The 19,010-nt window shown below is 41.1% G+C and overlaps 1 protein-coding gene across 1 annotated transcript in view; it reads right to left on the bottom strand.

Moving 5' to 3' along the window:
• Nucleotides 1-19,010, bottom strand: part of TGFB2 (transforming growth factor beta 2) — a 96,676-nt gene that overhangs the window by 14,654 nt on the left and 63,012 nt on the right. Inside the window, exon 2 of the mRNA XM_040430446.1 lies at nucleotides 1,666-1,829. Coding sequence (XP_040286380.1) covers nucleotides 1,666-1,829 — 164 coding nt within the window. The remainder of the gene's footprint in view (nucleotides 1-1,665; nucleotides 1,830-19,010) is intronic.

The raw sequence follows: 19,010 nt of genomic DNA, 5'->3' as shown, positions 1-19,010 counted from the left end.
TGCAGGATAACTGTAGAATATGCTTTTGCTTGCTCTGGGGTTGCCATGGTAGCATCAACAAACTTCTGTGTGTATGGACTTCCTGTCAAGTGACCTCCACTCATAAGAGCACAGGTATAACCATGGAAGTCACATGACAGGAAGAAGATTGTGAGAATCCTTTAAAAAAAAAAAAATTGCGGCAGGAGTGGTGGGTGAAAACTCTGGGTCTGGCTTATGTGTCTTTGGCCTTCGTTTGGGATTTTTTTTCCTGCCATTATCAACTACTCTTTAGGGGAATTTTATGAAAACTGGTGTAAAGTAGAAATGGCTTAGTTGCCCATAGCAACCAATCACATTTCAGCTTTCATTTTTCAGAGCTCCTTTGGAAAATGAAAGGTGGAATATGATTGGTTGCTATGGGCAACTAAGCCAGTTTTCCTTTTTACACCACTTATAATGAATCTCCTCAATTATGTACCTAAAACATGGTTGAACCATGGAAATTCATTCACTGCATTCATTTTATTCATTTATATAGCTCTTAAATAATCTGCAGCGTTGTACAAAGATTGCTGGTATTCACATCAGTCCCTGTCCCCACTGAGGCCCACAATCTTAAGTCTGATCCTATCAGTACATTTTGGTGGAAAATCCATGCAAAAACGGAGAACATACAAACTTTGTCCAAAGCTGCCCTTGTTTGGACTTGAACCCAGGACCTCACAGAAACAGTGCTAACCACTGAGCCACCGTGCCGCCTATAAAAACATATATAATCATATAATTGTATCAAGTAGTAGTGGAAACCCAATATAGAATACATTGCTCTGCCAATTATACTGTAATGTCTAGCATCAGGCACGAAGACATATTTTTGAAGGGGTGGTGTCACGAAACATATTCTACATTTTTCTGAATACTTTTGTAGCTGTATGTAATTAAAAATTGTGCATAGCCAGCGAGCTGTTTAATAAAATGTATCTGCATAGCGCCACCTCCTATTTTTTTGTCCACCTCTGTTTAAATCTTCAACTGGCACCATCCATATGGCTGTGGAAGTTACAGGGAGAGAGCTACAGCAGAAAGGAAATGTCTCCTGAGCTGCCAGGCTGAAGATAATCTAGCAGAGTAATTGGAGTAGTGATTGTGGAGATCTCTGGATCCATGTGAGGTACAGGGCTGGTTCTAGCTTTGTAAGAACAGTATTGTCATGTCCTATATGATGTCTGATTTTCATTTTTTCCATAATGCTTGTCTTACCAAAGACATTGGTGGCATAAAATTAGGATATGCCAACAATGTCTTATTGGCAGTGGTCCAGCTGCCATGCTCCAAGATGGTCACTAAAGCTAACTACCACTTTATCTGCTCAGTTTTCCATTGAAATTCTTGATTTTCAAATACCCAAATACATCATTTTGGTGGTCCCCATTTTAGAGCATTTACTTATTAGCCAGAGCGGACTGTGGCTACAAAGACCGATTCTCTCTGGAGGGCTGAGCACGTCCACACATTACACTGATACTATGTAATATCCCATTCCACCTCTGGGGTCGCTGCAGGGAAACAGAACACTAGCTTACCTAATAGATTACTGAGGGTCTTATCAGCTGGACAACCTGTGATCGATTTACCATTATCACGCTTTTAACAAACACTTATATAAATGAGTCCGTCACTTACCTGATATAGTTCTATTCGTTGCTCCGATACTCGTGCTTTTGGGTTCTGTAAACGAAATATTCTAAATTCTGCCTTCACTAAATTGGAAACATTTTTCTCCATTGCAGAGACGTCGAACCGGACGATTCTGAAGTAAGGATTGTAGTAATTTGGGTGGATGGCATCTGGAAAATGTAATGATATTTTTTGTAAAAATACAGTAAAATAGTGTTCATTATATGCATCTGTAACCTCGTGCTAATTTAATATTTTAAAGAACTTTTGGGAGCCTGAACTAAAGAGCTAAGTGAAATGGCAGCTTTTATCAATGCTGTTACTGAACCCAAAATCAAGCACAAAAATCCAAAAGATGGTGGGTGTGGCGAGTAGCTATTAAAGGGGTTGTGCCACAAAAAATATTCAACATTTTTCAATCCAGCGACTGGATCTGATTACTTTTGTAAATGCATATAATTAAAAATTTAGTACAGCCATTGACCGATTCAATAAAAGGGATCTGTATGGCACCACCTGCTGTTTTGCTCTTTTCAATATTTCCTGTCCCCCTTACTGAGGTGGTCACACACGCTCAGTTTACATCTTCTGTTAGAAGTTGGCAGTTACAGGCAAAGAGCTGGAAAGGACAAAGTGCTGTGATAGTTAGAGCACTGCAGCAGCATGGACATGCCTCCTGAGCTGTGATAGGGGGAGAGCTGCAGCAGAAAGGACACACCCCCCTGAGCAGCCAGCCTGAAGAGAATCTAGCAGAGCATTTGGAGCAGTGAATGTGGAGATTTTTAGACCCATGTGTGGTACAGGGCTGGTTCTAACTTTGTTGGAAAGGTATTGTCGTTTACTATATGATGTTCCAATTTAATTTTTTACATCAATCATGACATAACCTCTTTAATTGTACATTGTATACAATGTGGTTGGACCCCTCATTGGGGCCTTGATCCATTTTCCTTCATTGAATAGATTTTTGAAAGGCCCCTTAGGGACCTCCAGGAAAGATTCCGAACCCAGCAACACAACTTGAGGCTTAGCATTCCCTGTTTCTGGCCGAGCTCAGCAGAGCTGTGCCTATTTCTTGCTAGATGAGAATATACCTGTTCGTTGTAACATTTTTGGACAATGTACTACAGCCAGAAATTGCCCGTATCTCCTTTCCTCCATATTTTTTCTCCTTGGGTATACTATCTCCATATACAACTAATGACACTGTGCTAACAATGGAAACACCTTCTCAAGAAGTATTCATAAAAAATTCCTCACCCAACTCAGTTTCTTGACTATACATATAAGCAAAAAGGCATTGGGGATGTGTTGTCCATGGTGATGTCACATCTCTGACCACATCTCTTCTCTATCATACATGATGACATAGCATTGCTTGCATACTAATTGTATTGTTCATAGTGGAGAGCATAGACAATGAGTGGAGCATATATAAAATGAGTGCCGCTTGCCCTGGAGGACCCAGGATGTCCATGCAGACAGCCCTTTAATTTCAATAGGCATTGTGCAATGCTGAAATTCTCCTGCGGCGGCTCTGCAGAATAACTGGTCTGTAAAACAAAACATGCAATGCAACAGCTCTCTGCACACCAAATAAAGTACAAAAATGCATAATAATTGCTGGTGCTATACTTATAAATTAGATATGCTTGGCAAATTATTTTGTACAAAATCGTGCACTCCTGACCAGCTCCTCAGTTGTGCACTCATGACCAGCTCGTCTGCCCCATAGGCTGATTTTAATTAGTGTGAGTATATAGCTTGGCTTGCTCCCCCTCACTTACTGGAAGCCATTTGGCACCAGGAGAGGTATAGTTTGTGGACTCTCATTGCAGTCTTTGGTGACCATTTGGCACCAGGAGTGGTGTGGAGTGGGCCCAGCATGCATGTTGGTACCTGCATTCCTTGGATATAATGGAGGCCATTTTGGAACCAAAAATAACAGAAAGTAAGGCAGGCCCAGCATGCATGTGGAACCTACACTCGCTGAATTATATGGTAGCCATCATGGCACATAACAGGTAGAATTTAGTGTTAGGAACCCGTCTTACAGAGATCGCCTTGACGTGCGGCAGACGGGCTCAAATAATTTTGTACAAAATGATTTGCCAAGCATCTCTAATTTATAAGTATAGCACCAGCAATTATGCATTTTTGTACTTTATTTGGTTTGCAGAGAGCTGTTGCATTGCATGTTTTGTTTTACAGTGTTGTTCTCAGCCATAGCAATGTGCCCCTGCGCATTGGGATGTGCTGACTGACCCCCTTTTTCTTTGCAGAATAACTGGTCAACTGGCTCCCACAGAGTTCATAGATAGGTCAGTGGAATTCCCAGTAGCAGGACTACCTGTGATCACCTTATCATTGTAGGAGGACCTTTCTAATAATAAAAGGATTGTCCATGGCAGGCAACCCCTTTAACTGCACATATTGTGACTGTTATTGAAAGTGTTCTACTAAAGCCGAGAGATTTCTGATATAGCAGAAAGCAGTTCCCTTAGTTATCTCATAAAGGTCATGAATTTGGCATCACTGTGTCTTATGCGCACAAGCAAATAGTTGGCACCATGAATCTCCTTGGTTTTCAGTAAGTTCAAAAAGTAGAGTCAAAAATATAAAATATTTACCACCCTTGACTCTTCAAGAAAGGTATCCCAAAAAGAAACACTTGAGATGGAACAGATTACACACAGTGGTGTGACTTATTCTTATATGTGGCTCAAAGTGGGTTAAAAATCATACAAGAAGCCCTATTCATCCTTAACAATACACAGCTACTGTTCTTCTGATGCTTCATCTGCTGCTCCAGGTTTTCAAAAAAGGAAATGCCAGCTCAGACAATCATTGCCTATAGCAGTGTCCCACCTCGGGTAGTGTTTGGCTGAGCAGACCTTACCTGGTGTCAGGAAGTGCAGAGCAGCAGGGCACAGAACAGCATCAGAATGGCAACAGCTTTTTTTCTATTTTTAACCCACTGTGAGCTATTTATCAATATAAACTGTAATACCTTTGGACAACTCACTTAAATAACTACTAGAAAGTCTTTGAGGACCTTTACTGCTGAAGAAGTGAGTCAAGGATTCAAGAAGCTGTACTTATATGAGTCTTAATTATGTGACAACAAAATGACCATGACTAATTCAGCTATGAATCACTTGGAATAAGTCTAAACCCTTGGCCATTTGAGAAATAAGTTTTTTTTTTTTTCATATTCAAGATGTCTTAGGACAGTAGTGAAGATTCTTCATGCAAACTGCAGTTAACAACAGAAAGATATAAGAGACCATGAGTCAACCGAACAAAATTTTAGATTGATCCAGATCAATGTTTCCCAGTCGAGGTAATGTCTTGAAGATTTCCTTAACAAGATGTTTCTTGATAGGAAATCCTTCAGACATTACCTGCTGGTCATTCCTTGGAAATTGGATGGGAAACACTGATTTAGAATGATTCAGGTCATCCTTTGCTCATGGTTCTTCTCCTCCACTGTCACATAATGACTTAAGGGCGCTGTATTGACCATCTATCTATGCACAGGAAGGAATAGTTACAGCTGTCAAACAGCCTTTGTTCCTCAAGGGAAAACAGAACAGATGGGCTTGATGTCTTTTATTCCTATTACCCCATGATGAGTCTTCAGAAGAAGTTTATAACTTTATCAAGTTTCCACAACTGGTTATACCATACATAAAAGGGAATTCTTCGGGCTTGGATGAAACATGGCTGCTTTCTTCTCGAACCAGCTCTCCACCTGTCTATGGGTTGAGTGTGGTGTTGCAGCTCTAGTCAAGTGAATTTGGTCTGGGCTGTAATACTATACAACCTGTGGAAAGATGTGGCATTACTTTGAAACAAAGCAGTGATGTCCTTCTAAAACTGTATAAGCTTCTAGATCATGAAATGCAGAAGATCTGTCCAGGATAAGAAGTAAGATTTCAACACTCATCTGACCATAGACATTTTTGTTTAAAAAAAAGGCTCTCCTAAATAGTATAATGAGTCTAATATATATGTATTATAAGTCGACCCTCCACCACTTGCCTTCTGTCTCTTGAGATTAAGGAAATGATAGCTTAGCCAATCACTGGCCACAGCGGGTCATGATTGCAGTGAGTAATTGGCTGAGAAAGTATTTCCTGTGTGTTGAGATGGAACATGGTATAGAGACAGGTGGAGGACCATAAAGCATCAAAATGGGAGCAGTGGGGATCGGTGAGGTGAGAATTTAGTTATGTTAAATAATTTTTTATTATTATTTATATTATATTTAGGATCATGGGGGAAAATTTTCTGGAAAAAAAAATATATGGCAAGACAGTGTTCAAATCTTACTTCTCCTAGTCTGGAAAGAACTTCCAAATGTCATGATCTTCCTAAATTTCACGATCTACGCTAGAACACTATGATGTAATTGTAAACCTTCTTGTTAGGTAGATTGAATTGTGGGACTGGGAAATTTACATTAGGGTGGGAGTTGCTCTTTAAAAAAAAAGACATCATTGTAAGACAAAAAGTTTTGTTTTCCAAGCAGAGCCATGTTGGCAAATCCATCATTGGCAATAAACATTGAAAGATTAGCACAAGTGAAGAAAAAATAAATGTCTCTTGTTTCCTCGAAGGAAAAACAACTGAAGGCCACAATGTATAACAAGGATGAGCTTGGTATAACTGCCTGAATTCTGTAAGGATCAGTAGACTCTAAGTAACGTCTTTCGGTTGTAATTACTGCTGGTAAACAAGTGTTACGAAGATTTATTTTTATGGTCTTTTGTGTTTATGAAGTTCCTGTTCTTTGGTTTTAGGCCAACACTTCACAATTTCTGTTTCCAACCTGGTCTCCGAAACGCGGTAGTCATCTAGAGAGGATCTGCAAATATTTACAGTTACATCCACTTATTAAACACAGCTCTGATCCCTTTTTTTAGATCCCGGCCAATTTCTCTTCCCACCGGCAATTAAAATAATTAGGCAGTCTTCAAAGCCGATCTACCATGAAACCCTGAACGTACAGTATCTAGGATGAGTGTTAACAATGCCGGGGCGCGTGAAAGCATCAGAGAAAAGAGCTGTGCTGTGGGGGATGCACCAATATTCATCAATATTAGTACAGCTCGGAAAACCTGTCTGCCTTTATTGATGTCGGTGGCTTTTTGAGGATTGATGGAGGCCTCTGGAATGTTAGCTGAGACAAGCAAAATTGCTCTCACTACTGTGTGAAAATCTGCCTCCTGCATCAATGATGTGACCAGCTTCTAACGCACTGGCTGAAGACTTGAGAATACTCCAGGTCGAAGCACACATGGTTACAGGGATAAATCAACGGAGATATATTAACTGGCTAAACCGTCAATAAGGGCCTGGGATATACTGTAGTGACACAACAATTTTATTTCCCTTAGAAACATGCATCAATGATAGATAGAGTTAGATAGATAGACAGAGACCGCTAGATAGGGAAAGATAGATACTAGATAGACAGAGATAGATACATAGATATACAGATAGATAGAGATTTAAAACATTGCTAATAGAAATCTCTTAATGGGGGTTAAAGATGTAATTTTAAAAGATAACAAAAATGCAATCTAAAATGCAGTATAAAGCACATTTTATTGCACACGTTACACAAAAAAATAAACGGGTTATTCAGTGTGCAATATGAAGTAAAATAAAAAAAAGCAATGCCAAAAACCACTTTTTCTATATTTGCACCACCATTTTTTTTTTGTAGATTTATATGTACCCCTAAATAGCACCAAAGAAATATAATTTCCCCTGCATAAAACAAGGCCTCATCAGTACAGCCATATCAATAAAAAACATTTCTTAAAAATTATGGCTGAGGGTTAGTGGCAAAACAAACCCTCTCCTTATGAACATAATCACATAAATAGATAGGTCACTGCCTCCCACAGGCTCAACACACTCTTCTGCTGCTGTCATCATTGCCATGACGTAGTTGGCTGCACACTGTTCTACTGTATGTCATGACACATTTTTACATAACCCTGTCCTTACCAACATAATCAGATTAGATAGGTCACTGCCCCCTACAGGATCAGCACACTCTTCTCCTGCTGCTCCTATCATGCCCATGATCAAATTGGCTTCATCACAATGCCTTTATTTATAGGAGGCTCTGTCCTTACAAGCATCATCACATGAGAGCCCAGGTCACTGCCTCCCATAAAATCAACACAGTATTCCCCTGCTGCTGTCATCATTGCCATGGTTTCATTATTTAAGTATGCCGATTGCATTCATGTTTCCAAATCTACCAGGTGGAATTGTCTATGAAAATAACACTCGGTCAGCTCTCAGCATGAGGTCACTTTCCCTGGCTTCCTAAAGGGTCAAGTAGGCGATTCAGGTAACGGAATCATCTCGGTCATGTACTCTCAAGTAAAGTAGCACCTTTACAAAAGTTGTCATTTTCTTGGTTGCTCCAAAAGCACCACTGTGACTGCAGCGCGGAGCACTAGGATAATGTTAATATAGCTTGCATGGAGTATGTTTCCACTGTCCCGTTATGAAACGCAAACTGGCAGATAAATGACCAATAAAAGTATGAGAATTTGGGAAAAAGGACTAATGATTCTGGCTAAAATTCCCAGCCTTCTTCTCCTGGGAGAGACGGATAACAGTAGATCTTCTGTTTTCTATTCCCTCTCTCTTGAATGCAATGAGAGACGAGCACAAGACTCAATGGTTCTGCTTTGCCAAACCACCTCGTTGTCACAGCAGCGGTGCAAATTGCCAAAATAACATATAAATTCTGTCAAACTCCGCTGCCTGGATTATTCTCACTAGTAAGGCACTAAGCAATGTTTCAGCAGATCTGACTGTAAAAGTGTTGGGATCCAAATATTACCACACCCTGACCACTCTTCTCCACACCCAACCATACTAGAAAGAAATGGGACACAAAAGAGATTCTTTGTGTTAGTATCATTAGTGGGCATTTCAATAATTATACATATAATATACAGTGTATATATATATATATATATATATTACAATCATTAGGAGAAGAGACACCAGACAATAAAACCAATATTTCTACAAAACAACCATACATAGGCTTCACGTAGGACCTGACAGATCTTTAGATAACTGAGTTTGTGCCATTTTATTTTTTAAATAACTAATACTGCGATAATACTGCCCAAATAATAGCGTCATCCTGTGTCCACACAGCAGCACAGAGTGCTCCCAAAATAGCATCACAAAGTGATTAATAATATATTATCATACAGTGAATACAGAGCGTCATCCAATGCCCAAAAAAACAAAGTAAAATATTACACCCATATAACTACTGTACCGTTCCTAAATAGTACCAGAATGGTTGCCATTAGGCAAGTTCGGAACTAACCACCAGGGGAGAATAATACGGTCATACAGTGTCTGAATAATAGTATGTACAAAAACACGGTAGCAAAGAGTGCTCTCATAAAAGCATCACATGGTGACTACATAATAGTACCATACAGTGATCACATAGTGCCATACAGTGTAGATTTACTTAATCGTATCGAAAAATGCTTGCCATGAGGTGAATTTTAGACTAGCCCACAGGGAAAAAGCATAGAACAGTCAAATAGGTGTCTCAATAATATCATTCACAGCAGCAAAATCCTTTAAAGTACCACAAAGGGCTTACATAATAGTATCATAGAGCGGGCACATACAGTGGCTATATAATAAAAACTATATAGTGCCCATATAACTTCTGACGGCAAATAAACACCACCTATGGCACATCTATATGGGTTTTTATGGTCGTGATTATCCCTCTGTCCATTTGCCTGTCTCAGAAGCTAATGCATGCGTCAAGATGTTAAAGGGGTTATCCAGGAAAAGATAGTTATGACTTCTCCTCGGGATAGGTCATCAGAATCAGATCTGCGGGGGTGCGAGACAGAGGACCTCCACCGATCAGTTGTTACAAGAGGCCTTGAGAGCTGTAGCCTCTTCCTAGACCAGCAACATCACTGTACATCAGTTACATGGCCTAGTTGCAGCTCAGCCCCATTCAAGTCAATGGGGCTGAGCTGCAATACCAAGCACTGCCACTATGCAATGTACGACGCTGTCCTTGGAAAGCTGCCAGGAGCCAGCATCGCTCACCAGAACTAGGGTGAGCACAGCGGTTCCTTGAAATAGCTGATAAGCGGGGATGCCGTGACTTGGACCCCTGCTGATTTGAAAATGATGACCTATCTTGAGGATAAGTCATCATCATCATTTCCAGGATAACCACTTTAAATCCTCTTCAGCTGGAAAAAACTAACCTTAGTGCCTCTTCTCTGAGGAGACCAAGCTTCCCACCTGGCACTTTAGTCATGCTGGTCATCAGTTGTGGCTGCAGCAATTGCATCTGCAGCCGTAACACCTTCGGCAGCCACCTCATCTACCAGAACACTGCACCGTGCTACAGCCATCTCATCTGCAGCTGTCTTCTGCTGGCATACCCTCTCCTCCTACGCTGCAGCTCTCCATGCTGCTCTGTCACTATGGGCTGTTATTGTAGCAGTGGTGATTACCAGGGTCCCTGCAGCAATGTTGAGAAAGTGGGTCCTTGGGGAAATAAGATACTGACTGGCCTGCCTCTGTCCCTAGAAGTCATCTCAGCCACCAGATGCATCTACTGTAAAATAAGATAAGCAAATTGATGCCACCAATTTGGAATTCATCCCAAATTTCCCAAAAAGTTCAAACCCCAATTTTTTGTAATTTGTTTCAGGCTAATCAGATAGAGAAACTAGAGGAACGCTGCCTAGCCTGTAATGGTCATCAAGTATATTAACTTATCTCCATAATAGAAATAGTACCCACCCAGAGTTCCCCCCGAGGCCTTTCAACTAGAAAAGCAGATTATGTCTACTTTTCTCTGATAAAGGGCTTTGTCTTGAAAGAGCTAGTTGCAGATGTGAGGCTAGCTTAGCTATTTTCCTAAATTTGCTACATAAGTATGTTTAAAAAAAGCTGAGCAATGACTGGAATGATATGCTATAGTTGTCAAACACTCTCTCTCTGTGCAGGATGTGAAGGACTAGGGGCCCATCTTTGCTCAGGGGATCCACCTGTTCCCCTATGGGCCAGTCCAAGCCTGTGCACAGCAATTAAAGGGATCGCCTAAGGATAGCAATACAGGGATGGCAGCCCTGCTAATATCTTTGGAGGGTACCATTTTCGTAAAGTTGCCGCCTAAAATCAACCCATCTATCCGTCATCTATGAATCTAAGCAATGCATATTTTCTCCAATTCCATCAGAAAATGTTCCACAGAACAGCTGAAAGAAAACACACTATTATGTGATCAAGAAAGATTACCATCCTTCCCCGTCCCGCAGAGCCAGTTCGAAGCCTTTGAAACCAATAACCTCAATCGTTTACATTCCTTGCGGAATTCAGTCCTTCCCACTGTATTTAAAACAGACAATGGCCGACTTTCTCCTCAAACATCAACCATCTGTCTACAAATTGCCGAGCCAAAGCTTCAATAGAAGAAAGATGTCAGATATTACAGCCTCTGCCCATTCTTATTGCTACTTTCCTCTGTGCAATCACTCTCTACAGATCTCATTACTGTGCACTATCACCGCCTCGCTCCATTCACTTCCCGTCCTGATTACTGCAACCTTCCACTGGCTGCATTCATCTCCTATTATAATCACACTAATTATGGAGTGGATGTGGCATGGAAGTATCCGAAATATGAAAAGCGAAAGATTACCTTCTTGTTTTGGAGGGTCTTGAATTTATGGAACTTTCTTCAAAAATAAAGGGTAATTACACAAAACATAACTATATGGATGTTAATTGCATCAATGTTTAAATATTATATTAGGCAATTAAGGGGTGGCATAAACAGGACAACCTCTTTCTACTGAAGGTATCCTGGTGATCAGATGATCGCCACAGATCTGCCTTAAGAAAGCTGCGGCTGGCTATGAAGTTCCCCTGCAGTAGCCTCTATAGGGGAAATGTAGTATTACAGGCAGCAATTCAACCAGGTAATACAGTCCTGATCAAAAGTTTAAGATCACTTGAAAAATGGCAAAAAATCATATTTAGCATGGCTGGATCTTAACAAGGTTCAAAGTAGAGCTTCAACATGCAACAAGAAGAAATGAGAGTGAGACAAAACATTTTTTGAGCATTCAATTTAATGAAAACAACGAATAAACTGAAACAGGCTGTTTTTCAGCTGATCAAAATTTTAGGACCACATGCCTTTAAAAAGCCAAATCTGTGCAAAGATGTGGAATCATTGTCATTTTCTGTCAGGTAGTCACACGTTGTGATGGCAAAGGCAAAAAAACTCTCCCTTTTTGAACTTGGTCGGGTTGTTGAACTGCATAAGCAGGGTCTCTCACAGCACGCCATCGCTGCTGAGGTGGGATGCAGTAAGACAGGCTTTCGGAATTTCTTAAATGATCCTGAGGGTTATGGAACAAAAGTCAAGTGGAAGACCCCAAAAAATTTCATCAGCACTGAGCCAGAGGATCCAATTGGCTGTCCGTCAAGATACTGGACGATCCTCGACTCAAATTAAGGCCCTTACTGGTGCTGACTGCAGCCCCATAACCATCAGACGGCATCTGAGACTGAAGGGCTTCAAAAACAAAAAACGTCTTCAAAGACCTCGTCTCCTTGAACGCCACAGAACTGCTCATTTGGACTTTGCAAGAGAGCACCAAACATGGGACATTCAAAGGTGGAAGAAAGTTTTATTCTCTAATGAGAAAAAATGTAACCTTGATGGTCCTGATGGTTTCCAACATTACTGGCATGACAAGCAGATCCCACCTGAGATGTTTTCTACGCGCCACAGTGGAAGGGGCGCCATAATGGTCTGGGCTGCTTTTTCCTTCAGTGGAACAATGGAGCTTCAGGAAGTGCAGGGGCGTCAAACGGCCGCTGGCTATGTCCAGATGTTGCAGAGAGCATTCCTCATGACTGAGGGCCCTCGTCTGTGTGGTAACGACTGGGTTTTTCAACAGGACAACGCTACAGTACACAATGCCCGCAGGACAAGGGACTTCTTTCAGGAGAATAACATCACTCTTTTGGCCCATCCTGTGTATTCCCCTGATCTAAATGCAATTGAGAACCTTTGGGGATGGATGGCAAGGGAAGTTTACAAAAATGGACAACAGTTCCAGACAGTAGATGGCCTTCGTGCGGCCGTCTTCACCACTTGGAGAAATGTTCCCACTCACCTCATGGAAACGCTTGCATCAAGCATGCCGAAACAAATTTTTGAAGTGATAAACAATAACGGCGGAGCTACTCATTACTGAGTTCATGGAAGTTGGATTTCTGTTTTGGGGGGGGTTTAGGTTTTTTTTGGAGGTGTGGTCCTCAACTTTTGATCAGCTGAAAAACAGCCTGTTTCAGTTTATTCGTTGTTTTCATTAAATTGAATGCTCAAAAAATGTTTTGTCTCACTCCCATTTCTTCTTGTTGCATGTTGAAGCTCTACTTGGAACCTTGTTAAGATCCAGCCATGCTAAATATGATTTTTTGCAATTTTTCAAGTGGTCTTAAACTTTTGATCAGGACTGTACATGAGTGAACTGCGTCTCTGCTCTAATTTCTGGTCACAGCTCACCTATTAGGAGAACATAATTCAAAACCACCAATTACTGATCCAACCTTTTTTCATGCTCCATTGAGTTCAATGGGGTGGCCACTAGGATCTTTCTAAAACTCCATAGAATTCAGTGGAGAGTGGGTCATGCATAAGCATCTCAACTGAACTTAATAAACCTAAATAGAAATAGTCAAACAGAGGTCACTGGACCCAATTCTCCAAATAGGTGAAGACCCTAGAAGTGGGATCCACACTTATTTGATATGCCATAAATGCTACAGTTGAAAATATCTCTTTAAAAGGTTATGTCTGCCTATAAGAACCATCTTACATATAAATCTAAATACAAAATTGAGTAACTTTGTAAATACATTTGTCACACGCTCGTTCTTCTATATCCATCGGCGCTGAGTTGATGCCATGTTTTAGCGCTGCTATCTTTGCTGACATCTGCAGCTGTCTTCTGCTGGCATACCCTCTCCTCCTACGCTGCAGCTCTACATGCTGCTTGGTCACTGTGGGCTGTCATTGCAGCAGTGGTGATTACCAGGGTCCCTGCAGCAATGTTGAGAAAGTGGGTCCTTGGGGAAAGAAGATACTGACTGGCCTGCCTTTGTCCCTAGAAGTCATCTCAGCCACCAGATGCATCGACTGTATAATAAGATAAGCAAATTGATTCCACTAATTTGGAAGTTATTCCAAATTTCCCAAAAAGTTCAAACCCTAATTTTTGGTAATTTGTTTCAGGCGAATCAGACAGAGAACCTAGAGGAACGTTGCCTAGCCTGTAATGGTCATCAAGTATATTAACTGGTCTCCATAATAGAAATAGTACCCACCCAGAGTTCCTCCCAAGGCCTCTCAACTAGAAAACGGATTCTGTCTGCTTTTCTCTTATAATGGGCTTTCGTCTTGAAAGAGCTAGTTGCAGATGTGAGGCTAGCTTAGCTATTTTCCTAGATTTGCTACATAAGTATGTTTAAAAAGTCTGAGCAATGACTGGAAAAACATGCTGTAGTTGTGAAACTCTCTCTCTGTTCAGGATGTGAATGACTGGGGGCCCACCTTTGCTCAGGGGACTCTACTTTGTTACATAAACTCTTTCAGTACTGGACTGTAAATATTTAAAACCCCTTCCCCCATTGCTTTTTGCATGATAGTTTTGTCCGTTTCTGTAGAGCTTGGATTGACTTGGATTGCCACTGAATTTGAATTTCTGGCTTTGACTTTGTCTGCTTGGAATATGGTATTGCATGAACTCGACCAGCCCTGGCTTTTGGTTTGACAGACCACGAAATCCACCTCCTTATTTTGCTACTACGAACTGATTTCTACTCATTTCCGCCATTGCCTACAGATTCCACTCCAGAGGCGCTGACCTCTATCTAAGTCAACCCAGAGGATACCCTATGGTTAGGTTCACATAAGTGGCATTAGCTCTAGTAGTCTGTTCAAGTACAAAAACAGACTACCGGAGCTTACTGTATTCGGGCACTGCTGGGTTTCCATTGACTATAATGGGATTCGACAGGAAACCTGACAGTTTCTAATATAAACGCTATTTTTCGGACGGGCAAATACTGTTGCATGCAGTATTTTTTGTCCAGATGAAAAGCGGCATTTATGCCAGAAACTGGCCATTACCCACTGGATGCCATTATAGTTAATGGGGATCCGGCTGTAAGAGCCAGTATCCAGCTGTTCCAGAGTTGGTGCTGCATAGGTAAACATAACTAAATTCACATCTGCATTGAACTTTCAAGTTCTTCTGATCGATCAGAAGAACAAAGAAAATGATAAATAACGAATCGGTCTTATTTTGAGCATCAATTGTGATCAGTTTGCATCAGTCCCATCACACGTCAGTTATTTTGCATGCTGTACTTTTTCTCCCGTCAAAAATAACTGACATCTAATGGAACTGACACAAACTAAAGCAAACGGATTAAAACATGCTCAAAATAAAATGGATCAGTGATTTTTAATTTTTCCGTTATGCCTCATTCACACGTCAGTGTTTGGTCAGTGATTTCCCTCAGTGATTTTACACCAAAACCAGGTGCGGCTCTAAACACAGAACAGGTGCAGATCTTTCCCTTATTTCTTATATCTGTGGAGGCTCCAGTCCTGGTTTTGGCTCCCAATCACTGATGGAAAGCACTGACCAAGCACTGATGTGTGAATGAGGCTTTAGATTCTACCACATCAAATTACTGAAGAGGGCCTGGTTTGTCTAAGTGCGGAGTGCTGAGAGATTTCCACTCTGAAGCCTGCAGAACTGTGAAAGCAGTTCAGGAGTAATAAAATATGCTATAACAGTACAAGAAGTAATGTATGTACACAGTGACTCCACCATCAGAATAGTGAGTGCAGCTCTGGAGTATAATACAGGCTGTAAGTTAGCATCAGAACCGAATAAGTAATGTAATATAATGTAGGTACACAGTGACTGCACCAGCAGAATAGTGAGTGCAGCTCTGGAGTATAATACAGGATGTAACTCAGGATCAGTACATGATAAGCAATGTAATGTATGTACACAGTGATTCCACCAGCAGAATAGTGAGTGCAGCTCTGGAGTATAATACAGGATGTAACTCAGGATCAGTACATGATAAGTAATGTAATGTATGTACACAGTGACTCAACCATCAGAATAGTGAGTGCAGCTCTGGAGTATAATACAGGATAAGCAATGAAATGTATGTACACAGTGACTCCACCAGCAGAATAGTGAGTGCAGCTCTGGCGTATAATACAACTCAGAATCAGTACAGGATAAGTAATGTAATGTATATACACAGTGACTCCACCAGCAGAACAGCGAGTGCAGCTCTGGAGTATAATACAGGATAAATAATGTAATGTATGTACACAGTGACTCAACTTTTTATATAGATTGATTTAATACGTAAACTGGGGGTCAAAGGTGGATATACCCTTGAAGCTAGGGACTATAAATTCTGTACAGCACTGCAGAACGTGTCAGCACTATGATCATAATATAATACACAGCTAGAAGGTAAGTACTGAACCTCTGAACTTCATACACTTCAATGTGCTCGAGTCTGGTTCATATAAAATTGCTTGAAATTGACTCTCTAGCCGCTTCTTTGATGCCTTCAGAGTTAATGCATGAGGTCAGGAATATTCACCAGAGACTTGTGAAATACTAACTTCAAGGGGAGCTCTTAGCAGATGGGGAGGATGCACCTGCACAGAGTTCTTCACTAACGCCAGTCCAGCTCCCAGATCCAAACAAAAGGATGTATTCTCCAGGCTGCCGTAACCAGAGCTGAAGGGACTCATCAATATAACATGCTAATTAAACCAAATCACCAACGATGTCCTCAAATTCATCCCAATCAGTCAAATCCAGGCCTTACAATAACAAAGCCGACTTTCTGGAAATCTGTAAAATCCACTTTAATTTCAACAAATACTTTGCCATTACAGGACGACTACGCCTGATATGCTGCGACTGCCAGTCAAGCTGATTACCCACAATCTGCATTAAGGCTCGTTCACACGAACGTTTTTTGTATTCCGTATACGGCCATTTATTGAGTTCCGTATAAGGAACCATTCATTTCAATGGTTCCGCCAAAAAAACGGAATGTACTCTGTATGCATTCCGCTTCCGTATTTCTGTTTTTCCGTTCCATTCAAAGATGGAACATGTCCTATTATTGCCCGCAAATCACGCTTCGTGGCTCCATTCAAGTCAATGGGTCCGCAAAAACAATCTATTGAAAATTTTATGCCCAGCCCAATTTTTTTTATGTAATTACTGTATATGTCATACAGAAATATGGAATGAAAAAACAGAATGGAACCAGAAACACTACAGAAAAAACGGATCTGTTAAAAACGTCCTGCAAAACACTGAAAAAGCCATACGGTCGTGTAAACAAGCCCTTATTCCCAGGGGTTTCCAAGATTAAATAACAGAGTTTTCTCTAGAAACAGCACCACCCTTCTCCATGGGCCGTACCTGGTATTGTGGCATATCCCAGTTCAAGTGAATCGGGCTAGGCTGCCATACTAGACACAGAGTAGCGCTATTTCTGGAAAATGGAAGACCCAAAAAGAAACAAAGATGATCTTTAAGCCCAGTGCACACGATTCCCTACAGAAGCCATCAGCATTGTTCATGAAAATGTTCCATACAGATGTAGCAGAGGTGAATTTGTAATCATCTACAGGAAGTGCATCAGAAGCTGCTACACATAAATGGTAGCCCTGTGCTTATCACACCAGAAACATCAGGACAGCCAAAAAAAGATCATTTTAAAGCAATTTACTCTTTGAGAAAGCAATGTGTAATTTATTCTAGAGGCACCCATCCACAAAGTGGTTGTCCATATTGGGGTTAAAAATGAAAAAAAAAAAACAATCAGACATCATGTAGTACATGACAGTCTCTATTCAACAAAGCTACAACCAGACCTGTACCTCACATGGATCGAGTGATCTCCACATTTATTGCTTCAATCCAAAGATCACAACAGTTTGCTGAAATTATGTTATAGACGGCGAGTAGACCCACAGTACCAACCAACCGGTTTGGCTTTGGGCCAACTCTAAGGGTATTATACTGGCAGTCTTAACGTATCCAACCTTTAACCCCTATACAGGCATCTAGACTTTGCTGCTGAGTAACCACCTGACCTCTACAGCCTGAAATAATCTCAGTGTGGTTGGGATCAGAGACAGTGGTGTGAAGCACCGAAGGATCAGGCAATATGTGTGGTCTGGAGACAGACCAAGGTCAGGGCAGGTAGAATACTTGCGTATCCATAAAAGGTCAGGGCAAGTGGCAGTAGGGAAATTCAAGAAACAGGTGAAGGTCAGGGCAAGTGGTTGGAAGTCAGAACCGGTAGTCAAGCTGGAGTACGCTACAGTGGTAGTCAGATTGAAAAAACACCTTTGCTGGTTACTAGAAACTAGTAAACCTATAGCTCAGGAACCCTTCCACTGGAGAAGGTACCTTAAATAGCCTGGAGTGGCTAGCCATAGGCTAAGGAAAAATGTAGACGTGTGTGCCATTTAAAAGGGTTGTGCAGGAAATATATATTGATGACCTAACCTCAGTAGCTCAGAGATCAAAAGCTGTCAGCTGAGCTGCCTGACGGAATGCAGTTAAAACACACAGCCTGCTTTAGAGAATCTCATGCCTTTACAGAGCAAAGGGCTCAACATTTTTAATAAAGACCAATTGAAAAAAATAATTTTAGCTCAAAATGACTACAATGCAATAATTAAAAAAATTGCCCACAAAGATGTACATAACCTTTAAGTGCCCAGGAGATGGCTCTTCACTGTAAAGCGCTCCCTGCATTGAACTGCATCACAGCTCCTCTTCTTTGAGTCACAGTTTTAACATCCAACCAGTAGATCACTAGGGGCAGTGAAGCAGCTTCATACAGAGAGCACTTCACAGTGAAGCAGCGCCTTGGGCACTAGCAGGAGCAGAATCTGTCCGAATAAAACTTTATACTCTCAATACGTCTGATACGAAAAGCTCCACAAAAGGTACGTTTGTACTGCTCTTGCCAGTCCCGACCTAGTGCTGTCAGCAGCTTAGCATGGTGGAAACTGCTGACAGTTTCCTTTTAAAAGGAGGTGTCCCCTTCCTAAACAAAAGCAGGAATGGCGAGATCACCCAGGTCTGGCATTTCAAAGGCCAGCAGTTAAGCTTCCACCTGACTATACATTTCACCTGTAGCAACCAAATAGCTGGCTG

Source organism: Bufo bufo, chromosome 4 (assembly GCF_905171765.1).
Source record: "Bufo bufo chromosome 4, aBufBuf1.1, whole genome shotgun sequence".
NCBI classification, from domain to species: Eukaryota; Metazoa; Chordata; class Amphibia; order Anura; family Bufonidae; genus Bufo; species Bufo bufo.
The sequence above is the reverse complement of the archived record's forward strand: the minus strand, read 5'-3'. Positions and strand labels throughout refer to the sequence as shown.